At 39.5% G+C, this 18,752-nt stretch overlaps 3 protein-coding genes and 1 pseudogene across 4 annotated transcripts in view; 3 read left to right on the top strand and 1 right to left on the bottom strand.

Moving 5' to 3' along the window:
• The window catches only part of LOC145482659 (uncharacterized), a 183,942-nt gene that overhangs the window by 47,358 nt on the left and 117,832 nt on the right, over positions 1-18,752 (bottom strand). The gene's annotated exons all lie outside the window — the stretch shown is intronic.
• Positions 63-6,963, top strand: LOC145482738 (uncharacterized). Its single transcript, XM_081461378.1, has one exon. It carries the CDS (start codon positions 2,220-2,222, stop codon positions 2,763-2,765), a length of 546 nt encoding a protein of 181 aa, XP_081317504.1. The 5' UTR covers positions 63-2,219; the 3' UTR covers positions 2,766-6,963.
• Positions 7,803-15,672, top strand: LOC145482681 (uncharacterized). Of its 2 annotated transcripts, XM_081461322.1 has the most exons (6): positions 7,803-8,034; positions 9,548-9,678; positions 10,236-10,450; positions 11,461-12,101; positions 13,253-13,537; positions 14,676-15,672. In XM_081461322.1, exons 1-6 carry the CDS (start codon positions 7,980-7,982, stop codon positions 14,921-14,923), a joined length of 1,575 nt encoding a protein of 524 aa, XP_081317448.1. In that variant the 5' UTR covers positions 7,803-7,979; the 3' UTR covers positions 14,924-15,672. The 2 variants fall into 2 exon arrangements, with proteins under 2 accessions (XP_081317448.1, XP_081317447.1); XM_081461321.1 differs by lacking the exon at positions 7,803-8,034 and having other exon boundaries at positions 8,372-9,678.
• Positions 16,738-18,752, top strand: part of LOC145481692 (uncharacterized) — a 4,887-nt pseudogene continuing 2,872 nt past the window's right edge.

Genomic DNA, 18,752 nt, shown 5'->3' with positions numbered 1-18,752 from the left:
TACTTCACACAAATATAATGTTATGTTATGTTATCAGCAACTGTGAAATATAAAACAACTTTGAACAAATTAAGTGTGTGAATCATGCTTTTAATTGCTGTACACAGCGGTGAAGGGTAAGTTCATTAGGGTACCAGAAGGGGCTCCCATTCGGTTAAACGAATGAAATGGATGCTTTGGAATGTTGTAATTATGATGAAGAAAGTGAAAGACGTCATGACTGTGACTTGGATAATTGCTGATTGGTTCACAAGCATAAAAACATTCAAATGACTTTGATTAATTAGCGATTTCTGTTTCAGTGAAAGGAAAACCATGTTAAAATTTAACTTCTGCAGTCATAAAAACCGTTTTGTGAGGACCTTAATAGGCCTTTTTAGCTTGGGCGGTTTGTTGCCCCAATTCAGACTATAAGTTGTGATGATGCTCTTGATTATCCTAACTTTCAAGTTTTATGAATGATTTTTAGATGGATAAAAGAACAATTCTCTCGAGAATATCACGTGGTCTATAATGGAAAACAAACCTTTGTCTCAAGTGCGACCCGATCCTATAAGGGCTGCGAGGGAGACCCCGGGAAGGGAGACCACGCTTTGCGTAATGGAGAATCTTTATGACGTTGCTTTTGACGCAGACTCGTGGTAATCTGGGTAATGAACGTGACAACTTGCTCTGTGTACTCTTGCTACACTAATACGAGGAAAATGATTTTTAACTTGATTTAAGGTACTTAAAATACATGCGAAAGTCAAAATGTGTGTTTTACTGCCGTTCAATAGCCAAGGAGGATTCCACTTCTTCCCAGAAGCGAGCCGGGTCGTCTATTTTTTTCCTCTATTTTAGCGACTGATTTGACCCAGCCTATTGGTGATTAATTCAAGCCCCGAGAGAATAGTGAAAAAGAATTTGTAAAACGACGCCAAGTTTCTACCAGATAGGAGAGAATTCATAAACTGACCGGAGAAGAGCGACTTGAATTGTAAGTGATAAACTGTTTAAGAGTGCAGAATAAATACGAAAGTGGGAAGTTCTTTTGTTTCCTTCAACAACGTCTGCGTGACTGTTTCTCTGTTTCTCCGTTTCTCAAATTCGACATTTCCGTCTGCAACGCAGGCTAATTCGAAACAGCGACCTAAATTCGATAAAATTCATATTCACTTGAGTGTACGTAAACCAACCCAGTGAAAACCCAATAAGGGCTTTTGATCTGAGACCGGAAGTTGGGAAATTGTTGAATGGGACTATATACGTCACACTCATTTGTCATGCCCTTGACCGCATTTATTCGCAGAACCGGCCCTCGAGTTGGTATTGAAAGGCAACGAATTGGGGCGGAAGCAAGGAACACAGATCGGATTCAGTTCCTGTTATGTTGGAGCGGGGTTCCATTATAATATTGACCTTTAAATAAAGGAAGTATTTGATAAGTTTACTTCTTTTGAATTTATTAAACCTCATATTTATCCGAGCAGACTTGAAAATCTCTCCAATCTGCACTCGTTTTTTCATCCAGGTTTAAAAACACACCGGGTAAAAATCTAGAGTTTAGTAGTTGACGCAACTACTGTTGATGCACATGACAGCGGGTTAATAGGAGTCTTTCGAAACTGCGCCGGCCTTGAGAGCATCTGTCTAAATATAGCCTCAGGTTATCCCTTTGTGAACCTATCGCAGGAAGGCAGCTTTTTTCTGTATCTACCCGGAACTTTGTGTTTCCACACCTTGCCTAAATATATAAAGGCCAATCAGTTTCGAATGTAAAGAAGTGCAAAAACCTTTTGTTACCAAGTTATTATTGTTCAACATAAAGTTTTTAGCTGGTTCAACAGGATGCGGTCAACCATTGCGAAATTCTGCGGTTGCTAGCAATGCTGGACGCAAGGAACTTATTTTTAAACCTTGTGATTTAAAACGTTTTTTTAAAAAATCAGTAAATAATAATAATAACAATAATAATAATAATAATAATAATAATAATAATAATGTATAATAAAGAACGGGACAAGGAAGGAAGAGCTCGTCAGTCATCGTTTTCCCGTCGTAAGTGACCGGCATGCGTCACGTCCCGTACATCCAGGTTAGGTCAGATGATATGAGATCAGGGTTTATATTTGGCTAAATTGCTTTTCCATGATTTCCTTACGTTAAACTTAACATCTAAGTTTGGTTTGAATCCACACCCTAAAAAACGTTTGGACGAAAGCCAAAATTTGTTTGCAATGAGCTATAAACAGGACGCTCGTTCACAGCGAGGCAGTTTGCGTCGAACGTGGAAGAGTCTTGAAAATGTCAATAAAATAGCGATGGAAATACAAGAAAGCAACAACGCGAATGGCAACAAAAACTGGCGCAAAAGAGCAAAATCAGAAAGCGACGATCCGAGTACGAGGAAACAACGCCAAAAAAGAGACTTGGAGGCGATTGGTCAGGCTGTGAAGAAACTTAGTGAAGCTTTTGGAAGAGTGGACCGTTACGGTCATGAAGTACCTTGCATTCGACCTGTTCGCGAACTGTGTGGAAAGATAAGACCTCAGCTTAATAACGAGCATGGTAGTTTTAACAGAACATTGCAGCGCCTTTGTGAGAACTACGTATCGGGACACAAAAAAATCACGGATTGCTCCAAAAATCTACAGAATTTGGTCAACTCTATCGCCAGGGATGAAAGTGATTACATCGCAAGAATCGAGGATATAAAGCAATGTCTCGGTGAACTTATAGGCACAGTGGAAACAGTATTATATCTGGAATACCGCGAAATATAACATGCAAACCGGCCCAGTTAGTGGTGAAGGCAATTAGACAGTAGCCGGCAAAGTGAATTCCTAACACAAATCCCTGGAAGACCTCCTTCTATTACAATTTGCAAACTCATTTATTTCTTGGAAGTTAAAAATTTTCAACCGAGGATATGGTCAGATCTATTATATTTAAATAGAATTAATTATAGCTATTAAAATTCTTCATCCAAGTGCTTTAGCCGGAGGTACAATAAGTTTGCATTAGTGGGTGTACCTAAGCTAGTTTCTAATTTGGCTTTGGATTTGTTTTGTGTTTTTATTTTTAACTTATCACCTGTTCTTCTTTTCGCGGCCACCTGCGGGTACGTGACAATTTTGTCAAATAACTTTGTCACTTTTAATTTACAGACATTTGCCTTTAGCAAGCCTGCCTGGTTGGTTTACTTTTGGAGGTACGATATGAATTAACATCAACCGTTTTTTTCTCAGTTTAAAGGGTTACCGGTAAGTATTAAGTCGTCTTTTCTGGTCGCTTACTCCCGAGAAAAGATGAGATAAAGCGACGTCTTCCCTGGGAGTGAGTGATTACATCTGGCTAGAGGGGAACACTGAAGTTCAGGTTAAAGGTTGTATATTGTATTTTTTGTTTGTTTTGTTTTGTTTTGTTTTTTTTCATTTTTGCCGCTATTCAAGTGAAACTTGAAGGCTGTTAAAACGAAGCCGAGGAACAAACAATTTTGAAAGCTTTTCACCGTTTATGTTTTGAATGTCTAAGACAAAGTATCATCCATATTTTGTATTTAATCTGGAATGGAAATAAAGCTTATTTAAGACAGGATAAATTTCTTTTACGCTCAATTAAAAAACACACTCTGAATCTGATTGGTATTTTCTTGGGCGAAATTGGATTGAAACCGATCAACTCATTTCTATTTTGCAATACATTGTGTATCTCCTGATCCGTCTGGTAGATTGATCAGTAGCTAACCTGCACATACACAGAGGACCCGGTCCTCAGTTTTAGCTAGTTTTGGATCTAGGGAAGGGCCCGAGAGAAACCTGAAACCCAAGCCAGTACTTATTGGGGGAAAATACTTAATGTCCAGCAGAAGGGCCACGAGATGTTGGACCTTTCCTTAATTTAAAGCCCGAAGGAACAGCAAGGTTAATTTGGGGCGGCCGCCTTTAATAGAGGTCTGGATCTACTACTGTTCCCAAGCACGTGATGGCAGAATAGGCCACGAAGCTGCTGAGCAATAGCCCTTATCACGGTTAATTTTTCTCATTTGCATTACAATGTAATCCAACGTGGATGTGAGGCAATTTCGGGCTAAAACTACGAAATAGCCCGAAATTGCCTCACATACATGCTAGATTTTATTGTAATGCAAATGAGCAAAGGTAACCGTGAAAAGGGCTATTGAGGACCTTTCCGGCCCTGTTTTTCTCATATCTCTCGCTGCCAACTCCCAAACGGGAAGAACAATTTATTTAGTTTTGTTCATCCTAAACATTTATCATACCCAAAGAACTACGAGTTACGCGTAAAAAGCACGAGACGGATCTAAAATTTAGATTTTCACTTCTTTCACCGGCTTGGCCTTACTTTCTCTCGCCAAGGAGAGCGTTATTAAAACTGAAATGTATCATACAATAATTAGCGTTAATAAGACATATCAGTATAATTTCCCATTTAATAGAGAATCGAAATGATAGGATCCTTGACTTGAAAAGATATTTTGTAGTAATGGAGGGGAACTCTAGCCTTGCCTTTTGATGGATCTCTCTAGAACTAAGATTTTTAATTAGAAGTATTATTACTATAATTCTCCTAATATGATAGTGACGGCTCATTAACTGCTAAATCGCAGGTATTGATCGTTGGTGCTTTTTTCTCTTCGCATAACAAAAGACACCAACGGCCAGCGGGTGAGCAGTGTGAAGCCTCGGGGTATAAGCTGCATTCCTCTCACTAGATTGCTACTAGAATCGTGTATTGAAGCCCGACAGAAAAACCAGCTCACAGTTACTAGGGAAAAATTGATCCACTGCAAAGAAATGGATAATATCACTCACAGGGGATGTATAGTACTTTTAATAGCCGTGAAACAACAGGAACAAACACCACTCTGCCACTGCACATAACTTACAATATCAGCTCATTAGTCTTTCATTGACAACGAGTGAAAACAACATTTGTCAAATGTGGCGATGGCATATTCCACAACAGAGTGTTTTTAATAGGTAATGCTGCACCCGACAAAGCTTGCACTATGAGAGATCTGTCCCTCCCTGTTACGTTTAGAATGTAATTACAACATCAAGTTAAGAGATTTCAGGTTATGTGTGTGTAATTGCTAAGTTTTTTTTTATACTTTAAGTCCATCGGAAGGAGAGTAAATGTTCAGCTCTAACCTAAGCGAACCAAAGTCTCTCTTTCTTAGCTCTTTAGACTTCCCTCTCAGGTAGACACGCCGCAGAAACACAGCTGTTTTCTAGGACTACAAGATTCTAAATTCTGCCTGTACGTTTCATTTCTATGAAGAACTGCCTCCTTAGTGTACCCATAGTGAGCCACGCGGGCCTTCATCTTCGCCGATGGAGTCTTTGGAAGATTATTTCAAAATGTTTTTAAAAAGTCTCAAATAACGGAGTTCTGCTGCGTAGAATACCCTCTTGTCGGATACTCGTGAATTTTAAGTGCTGCTTAATGCAGCGAAAAATATTCCCAACATTTGGAAACCACAAAATCTCTTATATTCGACAAAAGAGGAAATTATGTGGTAGCATGCATGCCGTATCAATGGGAATAACAAAAAAGCCCGCTTAATTTAGTATCTGCTTAATTTAGTGTCTGCAACTGAAAACAAAAATTTAAGATATTTTCGCTATTATAGGTAATGATTAACAGAAAAAGAAAAACGTCGTGTCGACAAATGTTAAGCGGTATCATAAAGCCTACAGTGATAATACAGTAAAGATGGCAACACTGTGATAAACCACAGGAATGCACTTTCGCAGAAGCACCGACAGAAGAACAGTCACATGACCTGATACTAGCCGTTCACGGAACGTTCATAGTGGTTTTCGTTCAATCCGGGGGGTCTCAATATGTGGTCTTCAGTTTATATTGAACCGTACAGGTGGCTGTAAGTTAATCAGTAAATTTCAAACCGATCGATCCGGTTGTTATTGTTCAGTCATAACACCTACATAGAGATATCAGACTACTTTGCTTAGCAACCTCTTTGTTGATTGCCGCCTGTTAAATCAAATTCCTGCTATACAATATTCTTCAATCCTTGCCTCTTTGTTCACCGGCTTCCTATCTGATAAGAGAAGAGACAAACCAAAAACTGTGTATGTTTAGGAAAAAAACGGAATAACGCGTATTTGACTCCCTACACATTCAGAATCGTACAAAATTTTTTAATCAGCACTCATTCACGTCCCCAGAGACACTTGCCTTTCTTAGTCGGCGGGGCCTGTGCACGAAGAGAACGTGGCTATGCAGATACATGATTTGGTATTCATATGTTTTGATCAACAAGCTTTACATACAAGATTTATTTTCCCCATTCGGTCCAAATACAGATATTTTTATATCAATTATTTTTAAAAAAGAGAGGGGGGCCTGGCTACCTGAAATGACTACAGACTTAAAGACGACAGGTAGTCAGTTTTACAAGTTTAGGTCTGTACACACAGGCAAGCACACACATACGACACAGAACACACAGTGAACGATAACCGTAACCAGATTTCAGCTTTCAAAAGGTCTCTCAGTGCTGGTGATGCAGCTCTGGGAACGAGGATGGTCAGCACTGACGATAACACGCATGCTCTAGGAACGAGCTAGATTGTACATGTCTGCTTGTATTGTTTATGCCGGTACTTGTAATTGAGAAATAAATTATCGTTATAACTTTGATTGCATTTTCTGATAGCACCAAACGAGAGAGTGTGTCTATGACATAAAAGGGCCACCAACTTAACATAGCTTAGCCTCTTCCACGCATTCCGTTAGTTGGGACGCAGCACGGAAAACGGCGCGCGAAAATAATGTGAGTGAAGAGCAGCGAGGGAAGGTTCCTCGCATCAAGCCCTTTGCTCTCTCCTTTTTTTCACGCACCGTTTATCGCGCTGCGTCCCAGCTAGCAGCACGCCTAGAGGAGGCTCATCTTATAGCTTTGGTGCAAGTTTGGTGACAAGATCAGGTCACCGTTATTATTACAACACTTTTCAGTCTGCAGTGTTGTTTTTGTAGATGCCTCTTTTTTCCAGCCGGGTAACTCGCATTAACCGAATAAATGAAATAGGTAATTACTTCTTTTTTATACATTAAGCAAAACGTCCCAAAATTGAGAAGCTATAAGCATATGTAAGTGGTAATTACATTCCTCGTTATTATAAAATATGTTTTGTTACTAAATAAATGTAGTTTGCTACTTCTAACTCTTCAGTACGCCATTTAAGGATTCATACGATGTGATTTGTTTTTCTGACTTATGAAACCGAACGCTTTTTTTACAATGGAATCTAACAAGGCCAGCCAGTCTCACTCTGAAGTTTCAATTGAAAATCGGCGTCGTTCCACCCTGTTCTTGCGTGCTTAAACTGTCATTAGTTTTGACAGCTCGTGCTACGTTTCTCGCTAATTCCTCTAATCCCCCTGCGTCCAACAGAGTTCACAGTAGAAGGTTAAGTGACTCAATTTACTCCCACCGCCCGCTTTACTGAACTCTCAAAATAAACTTTACAACTTTTCCTGAAACAGAATCAAGTCCCGAATCTTTCAAACGTAAACCACGCGGAACGAAATTGTTTCTTTAGTTTTGTTTGCGTTATAAACTGTAACGTAAGAATAGTAAACTTCTCCGTGTGGAAAACTGAAGTATTTGTTTTTAGGGTGAGGACAATCCACACGTGATCTTATTGCCATAGGCGTGGAATCTGTTTGAGGGTCTTCATAGCTTTGTACACGCCCCAGAGAAGTCACGTTTCCTGACCAAACAGGTGTCGTGAGACATTTATCACAACTCAGCTGATTAACAGTAAAGGTTCACTTTAACATCGCTAAAATTTCCAGAACCGTGTCTACTAGATTTCCTGTGAGAAGTTGTCCATCGCAGGTTGACTTGACTGTTTACTTGAGATTCGTGTGGAATCTTTCCAACGCTCGCTGATTTACATGAATTTTTAAACACTCAGTTGTTAAAACAACTTTCCTTGCTGGTTATGTCTTTAGTTAAAATATCATCACAGCCAGGGAAACAGCGCAACGCAAACGGAGGTAAGTAAGGACATACTTCAATGCTTTCTGTCTCACAACCAAACCGACATAATGTGTCCAGTGTATGACAGCTATAACCAGTAAAATGTCTTGTAACGGGTTATTGGAAAATTGCAAGTCCCTTTAAAAGTTTCATGCTTTACTGCACTGAATCAGTAAACTTCACATAACATGGAGTTTCTTTTTGGTACACCTAGAAAATTATTTTCTCCACCATTGGGCAGATTGAAAACCTGTTATTTGAGTTAATTCGGTTACAATAAAACAGAAACCCCAAGAACCTTGAAGCGACCCGTACAACATTATTATACGGGTGGTCACTTGTTGCCTTACAATGCCTGCATATAGACTCTCCTCTTTATAATTTATTATACTTTTGCATTCATTGGTAATTTTCTTTCTCGACATCGATTTAAATTATGTTAAACTTTTTAATCAGCAATCTTTCTAGCAGTGAAAAAAAAAGTGATTACAAGCCTGCTAGCTCTTTTGATGTTTCGGTTGAAGTGCTTTCCTGCGGAGTATCACAAAAGGCTCTTAAATCTTTAAACGTTTAAAGTCTTACATTGGTTCATGGGTAGAGGACTACAGTTTACGACATTGATTGCAATGAGTATCCCCGCCATCGCGACACTATTAACGTTGGATGAACCGAACAGTAGAAATCCCGCCCTCAATTTTCATTTTTACCAAGACAACAACAAACTGAAACAGACGAGTGATGTGAGGTGTTTTCAATCGCGCGGTTAAACTCATAGAAACTCCACCTAAATCAACCAACTGTTTACAAACTAGCGGTGAACAAAACAATTCCATGAAATTTGCGGCTTCGAGTTGAAGAAGTTAAAACTCTTCTCAAAAGCAAAGTGAGAAGACCGAAGGTACCCGCCACAGCTAGGGCGGTATTTTCCTTATTTTACAGCATGGTGATGCGAACTTAACAGGTGTTTTATTGCTTCATAATGTCAATCATTGAAGTGTGTCGGCTGAAGCCTGGTTCCCAGCTGGTTTGGCGCGAAATGACGACACCTCGTCTCTTAAAAATTATTGCCAACCATTCGTTTTGTTGTGAGCGCTCCGTTTTGTTCTTGTTAAATTCCTCTTTTTCAAGTAAAGGCGTCGTCAGCACTCTATTTGGCCATATTTTCATTGATTAATAAGCGTGATTTACGATAACACGTGTTATACGCATGCACACTTTCACAGACGCGGAGTGATAAACGGGATAGGTAAAATAATAAGTTACCTCACCTCGACAAAACACAATGTTATGACTATTTTAATACCAATGCTAATTCCCAGGTAAACCCCGGTTGTCTTCTTGTTTGGTAATGAAAAGGCAGAGACACAAATAATGTACAGCTGTTGCCTTGAAATGAACTCAATTCCACCGTCTCTCCCAAAAACTTTGAGAAGGAAGAATCCATGTTCATGACCTTTTTTCTAACACTGGGGGAGCCAATTAATTGTAATGACTCTCTTGGTAAACCTTCTCTTTTTTCTTTCACAACAGTTTATCTCGTTCTAGACTCACTTATTCGTGAAAACATGCTTCGGAGATTGTTCAGCTTTCGCAAACCAAAACAAGAGGAGAAGGACAACTTTGACATCATTCAGAAAGAAAATGTTGACCCAAACTCTCAGGTACTATTTCAATGTATATTTATATACTTCCCTGCTCGCGTGCTAGCTAGCTAACCACATGGCAGCTTTCTTGTTTGCTAGCTTGCTTACTGACTTCAATGTCTGTTTGAGTGAGTGACTGAGTGACTGAGTGACTGAGTGACTGTGTGACTGACTGTCTGACTGACGGTCTGACTGTCTGACTGAGTAACTGAGCATAACTGACTGACTGACTGACTGACCCGGACTGAGTAACTGAGCATAACTGACTGATTGACTTATTTACTTCCCTACTCGCGTGCTAGCTAGCTAACCACATGGCAGCTTTGCTTGCTAGCTTGCTTACTGACTTAATGTCTGTCTGACTGACTGACTGACCGACTGACTGTCTGATTGTCTGACTGTCTGACTGTCTGACTGACTGTCTGACTGACTGACTGACTGACTGACTGTCTGACTGACTGACTGACTGACTGACTGAGTAACTGAGCATAACTTACTGACTGACTGAGTAACTGAGCATAACTGACTGGCTGACTTACTTGTTCTCTTACCTACCTATCTACTTGATAACTTAGAAGAAAGTGGTGGGAACAGACCAGCAACAATCGAACATTTTCAAAGCTGAGCCAGAAATGACGACGACCAAGATGGAATCAAGAGAGTGTACAGAAACCCAACCAAATCATGATTTGGTCGACAACAAAATCGTAGAGAAGGACGTGGACCAACACCAGCTAATCCCTGAATCATGTTTAGCACTGGAATCCTCAACCCTCTCAGATACAGAAAGGTAAGGAAACATCCTGTTTTGCACAAGTGCTACACTTTTTAGATATATTAAAGAAATATCAATAATCACGTTTGTATTTCCCATTGGCAAGGAAAATCCTTCTTTTAAAGTATCAGTTTATCAAGAGAAAATGAGGGGACAGCTCCCCTCATTTGCGTTTATTCAATTATTCGCGGGAACGTAAACAATTAAATGAATAGAAATGGATTTGACTTTCTCTCTGTTCTTTCCGCCGCAGTCCACATATATTATTTACAGTTAAAAAGCAGAAAACATTTTCCCTGTTTCTAACGAGCCATAAATCACAGATAAGGTCTGGGAAGACAACGAGAAGTATACGGCTTGTGTTCAAGTTGCAGCTTTCCTACGTTCTCCCAAACTTTTTCTAGTGTTTCTACAACTCGACAGAGACAATGATAAAACGTTTTACATCTCTTTAGTTTAGAAAACGCCTCGAGATAAAGACAGGCAAATCACTGGCTCATTTCTACGTAATCTCGGAAGTTTGTCGTATACATGCTATATATAGAGGATATTACACGGTGGCGAGAAGATATGAATTTTATGTTCTCGTGGCAAGAACAATATCTCACTCGTTCGCTTCGCTCACTCGTGAGATATTGTTCTTGCCACGAGAACATAAAATTCATATCTTCGAGCCAACGTGTAATGTTCTTTTTATTATATGGAGAAACCAATTCAACAAAAGCAAAAGGCGGGAATCGTGAGGTCATTGAACGATACGACACTCACATAGGTGACATACGGAAAATACGTCACTCGGGTCCCGGATGAAGTGGCGTATGGAATCTACGAGTGGTTTAGTTCCCAGTAAAACACTCTTCTCCATATAATAAAAACGTATACGTAGTTGTCCAAACAAGACCACTAGCGCCATCCATGTCTAAGGCCATTGTCCTAGCAGGAAGCTATGAGAAGATGCCGACGAAATAAAATCTATATCGGAATAATAAAACTTTGTACCTGCTTTACTTTGTCCATATGTGTAGTGACACAAAGGACTGCGATACTGTCAAAGACGATGTCTCTGTTTCTGATGAGTCTGAACGCTGTGAAAGCTCAACGTCAGCAGATGATAAAGAAGAGAGCGGTATCGAACAAGACTTTGATCCATCAACTGTGGAAGAAGGTTCCAATTCGAAAACGGACGAATCCACAACAGAACTTAGAAAGGAGCCTTCTAAGACAGAGAAAGCGCCTGAGATGCCACCAGTGCCACTGATTCCCATAAACCTAAAGTCGCATCTAAAACGAAACGATCGAATCAAGACATTTACCCGAATATCGAAAAGAATACCGGGCACGGTAGAACAAAGCGAAAGAAGCCCTGACAGCTCCCCTGAAAAGTGTGCCAGTTTTGTCCCGTCAAATAGTATCAAGAAACAGTTTTCGCCGTACAGAGCGCAATATTCTCGAGGATTCATTGGTACACCTTCAAGACAGCCCCGTCGCAAGAAGGTCCCTGAAATGTTTGGAGACATAATCATAAAAGATCGCATTGGAGGGAGGTCTCAAATTCAGTCCCCTGCACGGAAGGGCATTTTGAAATATCCCAACAGCTCCAGATCTGCAGCTATGGGGGTTAAGTATGCGACCACACCAAAAAAGAGCAAAGTTACATCTTCCAAAGGTATGCTTATATTTTGATGGACAGCTGATTATCAGCTCGACTGAGCCCTTCCTTCTCCCTGTCAATTGGTGCATGTCATTATCTCGACAGATATATCAGAGCCTTTTTAGGAGTGGAATAATGAAATTATAGATCCTGTTTAAGAGAACTGAAGAATGTTGAATTTTCAGTCAAATATTTGCATCTGAAATTTGTTTTGAGTTAACAAATGAAATTTTTTTCAACCAGTGTCGCTCTTCTAATAATGGTAGTGGCAACAGGGTTTTCCGTCAAATTAAAGGCAGGGTGTTCCGGGTAATTATATTATCAAACTCTTTCTTTCCTAATTTCCATATTTTGCCAAATCACGTTAACGTTTGCAAGTAAAATGGATAACAGAGTATTTCGTGGAAGCAGTAAAGGATTATAAGGAGAGAAATGGATTACAATTCATCGAATTTGATCTGTGACAGCATGTCAAGAACTCAAAATTGCCATTGAATCTTTCAGATTTTGTTTTTATTTAATTGATATTTCTTTGCTTCCACAACTTTTGTCGTTTCTCCCATTGCACCACAAGCGATAATAAAGAAAGTTTATAGCAAGCTGTCGATCGTCATACTTATTAAGAAGCACTGTAACAGCTATGACACTGTCCCTTTAATTTGGTTTACTTTGACGTCATGCTAACGTTGTGGTTTCGGTGACAAGCACAATTTGCGATTCTAATTTTCCAGTCAAACAGTGGGGTGAGCACAGTAGGCGCTTATTTTGTTTGTCGGAAACATTTTTGTCTAAAATTGTTTGCCAGTCAATTTCCAGCTCTCAAAAACTGTTACTCCTTCCCCCGCTCCCACCGGTGTCCCCCACTGAGTCGGAAAACATTTTCCCGGTGTCTAACACACCCAGCAAGTCTTATTTTGCAGTTTGTCCACCGTTAGTGGAGTGCATTTGTTTGTTCTGTTGTCGTGTTCGTGGCGGGTAATGTATGTGTCCATGCATGTGTTTGCTTTCGTCATGTTGAATACGTCAGTGAGGTCTGTATACTGTAGTTTATCTTTGTCTACTAGTGTGTTTGATGTCATTGTGAGTTCGTCTTGTTCATGTTCTGTAAACGTACCATTCTCTCGGCATTTTGCAATCGGTTCTCGTATTTTTTTCTATACCGTCAGGAAAGAAAATACCTGCTGCATCTTCGTCAGATAGTGGACTCAGTGACGGCGAAGGTTCCAGCGGTGAAGAGCAAAAGCGCATGCCTGTTAAAAAGATCTTCAGTGACCAGCAAGCATTGCGAAAGAGAATAGATGATTTGAATGGAATGTTGAAAACAATGGAACAACAGAGGTCTGAACTACAGGTCGTGCTACAGATAATCAAGGACTGGTCCGAGGATTTACGTACGGTAAATAGAACCAACTTGGGTGTCCCGTATATACGAGCTGTCAAGCAGTTACTTGGTACGTAAGTCTCATGCATTGTTTGCTCCAGGCCATCACATTTAGTCACCGCAAAGTTTTCTTATATTATTGGGAACCGTCTGGTTGCTTTCTCCACAATCTTGTGTCCAAGCATTTTCTTCTCAATTATTTGTAATCGGCTTTCGTAGTTCCATAACTCAGTTGGCAAAGTATTTAAATCTGTATTGCAAAGGATGTGGATTTGAATCCTATTCGGAAGAACTAGGTGTTAAATGCAACCAACTAAGACATTGTATTTGTGTTTTTAACTGCACTGACCTGTATTGCGTCAAAAGACTGGGCTGTGTATAAAATTGATAATAAAGATTTTCCATTAGGTTCCGTGTAAATGAACTAATATTAACCCAGATGCAATTCATAAGTGTAGTAACCACAGCCGCCGAATACGCTTTTATTGAGCTGTGAATGGGTTATGCGAAAATCGGTAGTACTGGTGAAAACTGATTATAAACAAGGTCTAAGCTTCCTGGGATATATGTTCGTGAAACTACCGCCGTCAAATATGATACCTGCAGTCATTGTTGGATCTAAAGGTGTATCAAAATGATTCTAGTTTGTTTATAGTCTTCTTCGGTAAAAAAATTAATCACATTTTTATTTTTTTTGAGAAAAAGCCACGTGTTGAACATACCTGGTGAGACAGTAAGAACTTAATGACTAGCCCCAAGGGGAAACAGTGAGACCCTCAATGTCCCCCACCCCCCCGCCCCCACGCCAAAAAAAAAAAAAAAAAAAAACAGAGAGAGAGAGAAAAAAAGAGAGAAATTTATTTGCTTGATGCCAGCTGGCAAAACAAATGTACCGCGGTTTCAAGGTGCGCGAACTGATCACGTGAGAGTCAAAAGTGCTTTTTGTTCGCCCTAGGGGTTTATTGAGTTTTAACCCACGACGCGTGACACATTCTCCCCCAATCGGAAAACGTATTTGAGTTGGGAGGTATAGCAACGTGATTTTAAGAGTGTTGGGTGTACATTATACCGATCCAATGGATGTCAATGCGTTTGACTTTTGTTAGATGCGTTTCAAACATCTTTACTCGGTTTATATGCAGCCATTCGAATGTCACGAATGTACAATTTTATTACACTGTTAATGAAAAATTGTTCTCTTTCAACAGCAAAACAGCGCGGTGCATTGAGCAATAGAAAGAGCGACTTCAACAAGAGAGTATCGAACCTGAAAGAAGCTGAAGTTCCTTTCAGTGAAGAGTTTGGTAATCTAATTCAACAGCTGCGTAAAGAAGTCACTTATGTGGTTAGGGATCAGAGAAAATACAGTGCAAGAAGTGTGGAGAATATTCGACAGCTTCAAGGAAGACTTATTGGGACTTGTTCGGCTATTCTTGCAGTTTTTTATGAAGAATAGCGACTTGTTTGTTTTTAATAATCGCCAACCTAAGGCAGGTTTAATGACAAGATTTAAATTTTTCTCGACTGACATAGCAATATTGTTTCTTTTAGTCGTTCCTATTCCAATAAAAAATCGTCTCATTCAAAAGTTAAAACTGTAAATAATTCCGCTTGAAAACACACTTTGTTGATTTAACTTTTTTATAAATACTTTCACACGTACACACTTTACGATTTCAATTTTCAGACAAAATTAGTTCAGTTGTGGAGTAATCCGCGGATAGCATACTTGTTCATTGTTGTAACTAAGTCACACTCCATCAAACAGTAACAAAATTTTTTGTTTTAATAAGTACTGCTTCAATAAAATGATTGAAAAGTAGGTCGAACGATCATCGTGCGTTTATTTGGTTGAACTGTCATGATTTGTGACGGCTAAAAACTTGGGGGTAGCCCCCGGGGTAACTGGTTTGAATAGTTCATGCAGCTAACTTGAGTGAATTCCTTGATTTATGTACCTCGCTATTGTTTCACGAAAAAAGACGCAAAAACTCTAGCTGGTGAAAAATCTCCACTACCTGGGATTCAAAAGAGTCGCCTCATTCCACTCTAGAAGGGTTCGCACAAAAAAAAATAGTAACTTAGATCAAGATTGGTAACAAAAAGAATCAATAAATCTAAATATAGTATTACAATGTAACAAATGTGACAAACAGTAACACAAAGTTGACTGAAAAAAAGTTAAAATTTGAAAAATTGACCTTGGCTAAGTATTAGGTAGAGATATAAGAAATATGTTTAAATAAAAAGGTAGAAATACGTTTGTCCTGGCACTAGTTTTTGTTTAAAAGCATGACTAAAACCTCCAAGAATTAAGCTATCTTCCTGAGAATAAACTCTTTATAAAATTAATATCATTTCGATTAAGGTAACTGTTCAGAGCTTTATATTTAACAAATAAAGAAGCCTAAACCGTGTATTACAATGTGATAAAACACGATGGGCATTTGAGAACACGAAGGAATTGAAGAAAACACGAGCCGAAGGCGAGTGTTTTCTACATTCCTCGGGTGTTCTCAAATGTCCGGAGAGTTTTATCACAGTGTAATACACGGCTTAGGCTTCTTCATTTGCTTTATGATATAGAGGTAATGTGGCGAAAAACAATAAAACACGATTTAACTATATTTTATACTCTGATAGAACATAGGTTTTTGACCAATCAGAGCGCGCACAGGTTCCTATCTATATTATAAATAAAAAGATAATGTCAGTATGGAACACCTTTGATCCATGGTCCTTTCTGCATGACTATGTGACATTTTCAGTACTAGCGATAACGTTGATAGATAAGAAGGCAATTATCTTTTGATGGGCACACGCAAGGATCGTGAAACTTGGTCGATTGTGCTCGTAAAAATGGCATATTATTAGCTCAGAATTTTTGGAAACGAATGTAAAATCCCCAGGCCCTCCCTTTATATTTTTGTCGAAAGATGTGACCCTCCCCTATAGTGACCCGCTATCATGAAAGCTATTCAAAGTTGTTGTTGTATTTTGTGTCAAGTTTACATGGGATCTAAAACTGAATTTAGGTGGTGTTTTAAAGTTTGCGTCTATTAAATGCAGACTTGAGCCTAATTCAGTTCATTGGCAAAAAGCTCATTTAATCTGGCTCTGTAACGTCACGAAATCAAAGATCACTATTTCATATCAACCTTTATTAAAAACTGAATCATTGTAAAATGGAATTCGAGAGTTTTCATTGGCCTAGCCATCATGGGTTATGATGAGTCATTAGTATCACCCAACTAGTGGACTAATGCAAATCCTGCATTTTAATTGGATACGCCACTAGAGGACTATTAGTAACTGGTAAATGCTCAAAAACGTTTTCGCAGCGGTTAGAAGAGAGCAACAAATTGTAATGTTTTTGACGATGTTAGAAATGTGAGGAAGTGACGGATTGAAGGTAGTTATAAATGTTTAAAACGTTTAGGTTTGTTGACGTCTTTGGTTTGTAAAGTGAGTCTGCGGGGGATGTCGGCGGCTCGTCGTATTTGTTTGGTGACGAAGTTACGGTTGTAACCTCGTTTGAGGAAGTAAGTGGTAAGTTGAGCCGCGGGAGTATTAAACGTGGCGTCGGTAGAACAGATACGTCGTAAGCGGAGTGCTAGCCTGAAAGGAATGGCTTTTTCAGGATATAAGGGATGGCAAGATGAATAGAGTAGATGTTGGTGTTTGCCTGTACATTTGGTGTAAAGGTCAATAGATATACTACCGTCGTTAGTCAAAGAGACACTAACGTCAAGAAAAGGTGCGTTAGTAGAAGAGTGTGAACTGGTGAATTTAATGGTGGAGTGAATGTTGTTAAGATAATCGATGAACATTTTTAGGTTACCTGGACCTTCGGTCCAGATCATAAAAATATCATCAATATATCGTAGCCAAGTGTGGGGTTGGAATGGGGCATTTTCCAAAGCGTTGGCTTCGAAACCTAGAAAAAGGTTAGTATAAGAGGGGACCATTTTAGTACCCATGGCGGTGCCATGGATTTGAAGGTAGTGGTTATCATTAAAAGAGAAATTATTCATGGTGAGAATCATGCGAGTGAGGTCACAGAGTGTGTCAGTAGGAATGGTATTATGAGAGGAAGTACGTAAAAAATGCTCACAAGCATTTATACCTTCATTATGCGTCAGTCAATTCCATTCCACCCCCGGGCTAACCCCCGGGCATTAGCATTTTTTTTAAATAAATGGACAAATTCCCCGGGGTGGGGACACATAAGCTGTCGCCTCCAACACCTCTGAATTTTTTTTTATTAATCAGTGAATAAAACGTTCAACTGTTCAGTATTTTAATGCAAAGGTAAGACTTCAAGGACAACAGTACGTGTTAGTTGATTCTGATTATATTTATTTCTTTATATTTGTTTTTAACAGTTTGCTAGAGGGTAGCTGGGATCCCGGCGGACGTGCCTCCAGCCGCGAACGATGATAGGTGCCTGTTTTCGCAGGCTACTTTTTCTGTGAAGAATCAAGACATTTTAAATGATGATGCATTGCATTTTAAGCTCGCAAGATCTGTCTTGAAGATCGCATCATTTGAATTCGCAAACCTTAAGTATTTTAACTCCACTTTCATGAATTTAAAAAATGCTAGGCTAGTTTTGAATGCGAAATGCAAAGTAGTCGTGTTCACGTCAGTGATTGTTTTGTGATAAACAAAGTATAGTTCACCTTGTCGCTTATATTTATATGCTTACAAGTAATGAAGAAATATCTAAAATTGAGAAAACACACCTTTAAAACATCTACAAGTTTCTCTAGTCCCTGACGGACTAGTCATTGTTCGACAAACGCCTCGTCTTTCTCGATGAACTCATCCTTGGCACTTTTGGAAACACGTGCGTCAAATGCCCGGGGGTCGCCCCGGGCCGCGATAAAATTGCAGATGCTCCACCCCCGGGACTGACAACGTGAGCAAATGCCCCGCGGTTGCCCGGAAGGGGATGGGCACTGCTGGAATTGACTGATGCATTATGTGGGATATGCGTTCAGTGAGATGGCCATTAGATGAAACAATAGGGCGTCCTGGATTACCCAGTTTATGTATTTTAGGTAGAATATAAAATCGTCCTGGTTTGACGTCCGACTGTATAAGGTATGAGTTTGTTTTTATTCTACACAACCAGACTGGATTCCATGACCTCTTCGCTTGAGTCTCTGCTTGCACACAGACGTGCCGAAAAGGCCGCTCGCTTCCGCGGTATTATTGACCACAATTTAACCGATAATAGCGTCAATCAACAGGTCAACAACACTAATGCCAGTAATAATGAC

This window comes from Orbicella franksi, chromosome 3 (genome assembly GCF_964199315.1).
Source record: "Orbicella franksi chromosome 3, jaOrbFran1.1, whole genome shotgun sequence".
Lineage (NCBI taxonomy): Eukaryota > Metazoa > Cnidaria > Anthozoa > Scleractinia > Merulinidae > Orbicella > Orbicella franksi.
Note: the sequence above shows the minus strand (reverse complement) of the source record. Positions and strands in the feature narration are given on the sequence as shown.

Coding starts and splice junctions, on each gene's coding strand:
- LOC145482738 (XM_081461378.1), top strand. CDS start 2,220: ATGAGCTATAAACAGGACGCTCGTTCACAGCGAGGCAGTTTGCGTCGA.
- LOC145482681 (XM_081461321.1), top strand. CDS start 9,460: ATGTTCATGACCTTTTTTCTAACACTGGGGGAGCCAATTAATTGTAAT. Junction 9,679..10,235: donor ATGTTGACCCAAACTCTCAG/GTACTATTTCAA, acceptor TTGATAACTTAG/AAGAAAGTGGTGGGAACAGA. Junction 12,102..13,252: donor CAAAGTTACATCTTCCAAAG/GTATGCTTATAT, acceptor CTATACCGTCAG/GAAAGAAAATACCTGCTGCA.